We start from the raw sequence: 5658 nt of genomic DNA, 5'->3' as shown, positions 1-5658 counted from the left end.
ACATGTTAAAAAACACCAGAACAACAATTTCCATTGGAGTGGGTCTTTAAGCTACACTGAGGCTGTTAGCTCTGTACCAGAGTCAGTTTTCTCAGGTGTGATGATTACCTGAACTCTGCTACAAACTAAACAAGACAATTCTGGTCAAACTGTGTAAACACAAAATATCCAGGTAACAAAAAAGAACAAAATCACCATATTTGCCCAAATAAAAAAAAAAGAACCTGAATCGAGAAAAGTTCCAAAACGTCTTAACAGTAAAAGAAAAGGCATTTAAAAAGACCTCTGCTCAGAGCTCTTTTTAGAAAATATTCCCACCAGAGGAGATTTCTGGAGAGTTTAGTCCTTTCTCATTAGTGCAGTGTAAAAGCATTTCAAATTGTACGTATTTATTGTGAAGGAACATGTTAACTTGGGTAAATTGTCTAAAGAGAAACATCACATTAAGCTGCTTTCAATCATGTTGTAAAGTAAAGCAGTATTTGTAGTAATTTTTACAAAATCCTCAAAACACATACTTTGAGGAAAAAATATCTCCTGCTTCTCACTAACAAAGCAACAACTGTTACATCCACTCTCATCAGGCTGCATATATTTTGGCCAAATCCGAATTCTTTCCTTACCCCTCCGGCTTCTCCCTACCCCCACATTTAGCCCTCCAATCGGAGAGTTATGGAAAAACTGTCTTAAATTTGGATTGTGCTACCGCTCGATGATGTCATCATTGTTCGCCAGTACGCCAAGACTCGGAAAACACATAACATCAGTTTTATAACTATAAAAAGTCATGCTAACACAAAAAAGTCATTACTTACATTTAAATTTAAACTTAACGTGTGAAGAAATGTGCTTCTTCTCCATGGCACAGCGCCGCGTGGAACCCCCTCAGAGCGGAGGGATATACCATCAAGTCCTTATGAGTTACCCTTAAGAACACAATTTTTACAAATGTCCCTACAGTTGGAGGGGTAGAGGAAGAATTCAGATTCAGCCTTTGTCTGCCCATAATTAAAGATGACCAGAATGAAGGGATCATGGTCATTCCTTCAATGACCAGTTGTGCTTCACACAGCGCAAGGCTTTCAATTCTGCAGTCAGAAATGACCCAGGACAGATTCCTGCCGTTAGAACCAGGCGTCCCAGCCAAAAAATAGAATCAAACCTGCGTTAATTCACAAGTTTATAGTTTAATGTTACATTAAAAATCTATGTATTTGTTAAAATTATTCTTTAACTAATTCGATTATTTTTAAATAATTAATTTACACAAAAAATTACAATAAAAAACAATAGAAAATACTTTTTTCAAAATCACTTTAAAAAAAAAAAGTTGAATCTACACTGTGATTTCTTAACAAAGAATGATTGTATCACATTTTATTTTTAAAGCATTGAGACTTAAACTCACTGACCAACCAGCTGGAATGCAGCATGAATGACATGTTGATCCCATGATGCAACACACATGCAGCAGATGGATGACGACAGATGCAGCTGGAAGCCGAATGAGCAGAATGTCATTTGATCACCTTTTGAGTCCCGTTTGAGCGTTTGGATTCCGAAGAACCCGACTGGGTCCTCGTCCTCCTGCTGGAGTTCAGTTCCATTATTGCACAACAGTTGCTGTTTGAGTCGGTGTTTGTCGCTGCGCGGAGCAGATTTAAAAACACGCACATATTTGCTGTGCTTTTGCTCCAGGGATGTAACAGGTGTCGTCTCTGCACAGTCTGCAAGCTTCACGCCTTAAGCTGTAATTTGACGTCTGCAGGAGTGTTGTTGCACTTTTGAAAAATAGATAAGATGCTTTGTGTCTTGCTACCTTTATCCCAGTAACTTCCTTCACAGTCTTCTGGAAGACATTTCTCTATTGCTAATGTACTACATGTAGCTTACAGAGGAAACAGAAAATGAACAAGAAAAATTATTACAGTGAATTTTTTTGATTGTCCCACTGACAAATGACAGAAGTTTATAATATTTAAAATAATTTGTATGCATTATTAACAATATATAAACAACAATATAAAGGTAATTGACATACTAACACATTTTAACCTTAGGATGTTTTATCAGAAATAGACGGTGGTAAAGGATGTCTGAATTCTTTTTTAAAAATTAGCTTAATTTTGTTGTTTTGGTCTTCTAAATTATAGTTAATGTAAACGTGACCAAAGGAGCATTTAAATTAAATTTTAATGAAAGTGTGGATATTATAACCAAGGTGCAATCTGACTCACATTTCTGCTCTTCAGCAGCTGCAGGGGAACTTTAGCGCCCTCTGCTGGGGTGTTTTTGAAACTGTCTGTGTTTTAGAAGAGTTTGTTCTGGAAAGTTGAGTTTTTTATGGCACATTTCAGAAAAGCTTCAGATGTGCAGAAATTCCTTATAACTAACTAGGACATTTTTTTGTTTTAACATACGTTAATGGACTGGATGAAAACAAACACTACATGGACAATAAACAATTTGTAGTCTTAAATCACACAGACTATAAACTGATTTATAAGAAAAAAAATACTTTGTCAAATGGGCTCAAAAAATCATTAATACAATATGCAAAATACTTAAAGAAACATACTCTCCTTTTAAGCAAACAAATACATATTGCTTAAGATATTTGTCTACATGCTAGACATAAAAACAAGGGTTTGTGCGATTTTTAGTCACTTTTTTAAAGACATAAGTTACAGTGAGTGTAACTTTTCTTATCTCTCTTTCTGTAGATTCTTCTTCATACTATCACTTTTTTTGTTAAATGCATCATCTCATGTTGTCCTGCTACGACCACAGATGCTTCATCATGGTTTTAACTGCGCCTCGTTCTCCTCAGACGCCCAGCTGAGCCGCGAGCGGGTCATCCAGACAGTGGACAGCGCAGTGCAGGGCGGGGAGGGACGTCACTTTACCCCAGGTTTACACCAGCTTCCTGTTCGCCCTGTTACCCAAAATGGCAAGCACACCATGGCTGCTGTTTCCATGGCAACCAGCCTTGCTAATGCATCTGGTAAGATTTGTGTTGTTGTTTTTTTATTTTCAACCCTCTTTAAAAAGCCAATATGTTAAACTACCGTACTTTCCACACTATTGGGCAGACCAGATTATAAAGTGCTCCGTCAATGGATGGATTATTTTCGGATTATATTGTATATAAGAGGCGGATTAAGTGAGACGAAAGAGTCAGAAATAAGTCTGTCAGACTTTAACTGAATTCACAATAACGTTAGAACATGTAACACGTTAGGGTCTTCACAATACTTGTAACTCGTCAATCTTGTTTGCAACTTGTAAATAAGAAAATAGACAAAAACTTTTTTTAGTTTGGCCACATTAACAGTCTGACTATATGTTAGCTGCATTAGCATGTTTACAGTAACACCAGACCTTGTTTGTAAAAACGAGTGAGTGTCATGTACCTCTCCAAATCACTTTGACATCAGTAAACACAACCAGAATTAATCCACATATAAAGCGATCTGTCGTTTTTTTGGAAAAAAAAATTAGGCTTTTGAATGTGCCTTCCAGTGTGGAAATTATGGTAGTTTGTTTCACTCATGGCTAAATCTGACTCTAAAAGCAGAGAAGTTGTGATCCACAGTATTCACATTTGTCCTTTTCTCTTAAGTTTGTTTGTAATCTGATTATATCAAGTTACAGCTACAGATGGTCTCTTTTCTGTTTCCCCATGGTTCCCTGTATTTAAACACTGTTTGTTTTAAGTAGTTTCTTTTTTTAGATTTTGACACAAAAGATTTGATTTTCAGCTTAGGCTGATTTTTCTACTTCCATATGGTCTCATGTTTCACCCACTTCTCATCTTCTCTCAAGTCTTGAACAGTCCTCTGCAGATCTTGGCTGCCCAGGCCTCCAGCTCTCCTCCAGTTCTGGTGACCAGACAGCCTCCAGCTAGTCAGTCAAGCGAGCCCCAGGCCAAACGGCCGAAGATGGAGGACGAGGGCGACGGCGAACCCGCTCAGCACCCAGTCACACCCGCCCAGCAGCCTGTCATCGTTGCCATGGCATCACAAAACCACGATCCCAGGCAATAACAGCAAGGACCTTTTATAGCTGGTAGAAAATGGACAGCCTCTGTTGTATCCTTGATGCCTTTCACAACACGTGGATGTGACCGTCATGGCTAACACAGTGGGAGGTCTCAGAAGGGAAACGAATCTTTAAAATAAAAACTGTTGGTTCAAAGTAGGTGAAACTTTTCAAATGTTCTCAATTTTTAAAAAAAAAAGCAAGTACATACGTTACCATCTTTTCTGTGTGATCCGCATTTCACTGACAACAGGTGCATCTGAGACATGTTTTGAAGCTTTTTACCATGTCGGGTTTGGGGGTCTTGTGCCCCACAAACCGCTTCTTGTGTTGATAAATGACAAGAACTCTCAGGCCAAAAGCAAACCTTCCCGTTGTTTTCTGCTCTGATCAGCTTCACTGCCGCTTCTCAAAGTGAGTTTAAGGTTGAGGAGCTGGGACGACGAAACAAACCCAGAGGAAGGTGTTGTTGCAGCTCCTGCATTAACCCCGGTTCACGAGACCTGGATTACAGTTAACAAAACCATTGTGACTATCAGAAGGATGATCTCTGTTTATGAAATGACACAAATGTGTTTTCTCAGAAATGAAACTTAATACTAAAACCAAGACTAGAATGTAAATCATCATTTGCCTTCTTTCTACAAAACAAAGTGGAGTAATGGGCGTTCAGGAACCAGAAGTTTGCAGTTTGACGCTGCTGCAGCTCAGTCACCACTGTGAAACCTCCCAGAGTCAGGATGATGGGCGCAAAAACACAGCAGCTTTACACAGAGGAGGTCAAAAAAAAAAAAAGAGGGCTCAGTTGACTGAAGTGGAGCTAACCTAATGTAGACAAGCTGATTGTTTTCATGTTTTTTGTTGTTTTTTTAGTAGTGGTATAAAGGAAGTGAAAAAGCCTGTTCATACAGCTTAGAGAAGCATTATAATTATCCTTAATGCCTTAAATATTTCTACTTTTTTAGCGTCAGGTTTAAAGTAACATAGCGCTTTAACAGCACAAGATCAGCAACACTACCATGATGACAGTTCTGTTGCATCAGTGGGCTTGTATCGGTTTTAGTAGGGTAAGGGGCGGGACCAACTCATACCTGCAGGTTTCAGACTCTCTGATTTCATCTCTTTCTTTAACGTAGCGTTTTTTTTTTCTTTTTCTCCCATCTCTGCCTTTACAGTCTAGCTGTGGGCAGTTCCTGTCACAGACTCGCTTTAATTAGATCTTCTGTAGCACTTTCTCCCCCGCTCTGTTCTCTTGTCCGTCTGCCTTTAGCATTTTTCGAATGTACTCACAGGTTTTTTTTATTATTTGGTGATCAGACACAAATTCAATAATTATTGTTGCACATTAGAAAAGAAAAAAAATGCATAATGATTGTATTCTGCTCTATTTGCTAAATGACAAAGCTATTTAGAAGGTATTTTTTTCTTATTTGGAGAAAAATCTATTTTGCTAAATGTAAAAACAACTGTCCGAAATACATTCTGGAAATAGAGAAATATGTATTTTTAAATGTTCCTGTTTGTGATTTCTTCTGATGTGTAGCACAAATTAAAATTCCTCATTGTCATATCATGCAGTCTCCTTGTGTGAAATCTTGTTTTCCAGGGAAAAAAAGC

General features: G+C 38.1%; 1 protein-coding gene across 2 annotated transcripts in view; it reads left to right on the top strand.

Moving 5' to 3' along the window:
* foxk1 (forkhead box K1) overlaps positions 1-5614 on the top strand; it is a 15567-nt gene extending 9953 nt beyond the window's left edge. For both annotated transcript variants that reach the window (XM_024259362.2, XM_024259361.2), the window contains 2 exons: positions 2831-3004; positions 3826-5614. In XM_024259362.2, coding sequence (XP_024115130.1) covers positions 2831-3004; positions 3826-4046 — 395 coding nt within the window. In that variant the 3' untranslated portion in view covers positions 4047-5614. The remainder of the gene's footprint in view (positions 1-2830; positions 3005-3825) is intronic.
* Positions 5615-5658: the final 44 nt, after the last annotated feature.

This window comes from Oryzias melastigma, linkage group LG1 (genome assembly GCF_002922805.2).
Source record: "Oryzias melastigma strain HK-1 linkage group LG1, ASM292280v2, whole genome shotgun sequence".
Lineage (NCBI taxonomy): Eukaryota > Metazoa > Chordata > Actinopteri > Beloniformes > Adrianichthyidae > Oryzias > Oryzias melastigma.
Note: the sequence above shows the minus strand (reverse complement) of the source record. Positions and strands in the feature narration are given on the sequence as shown.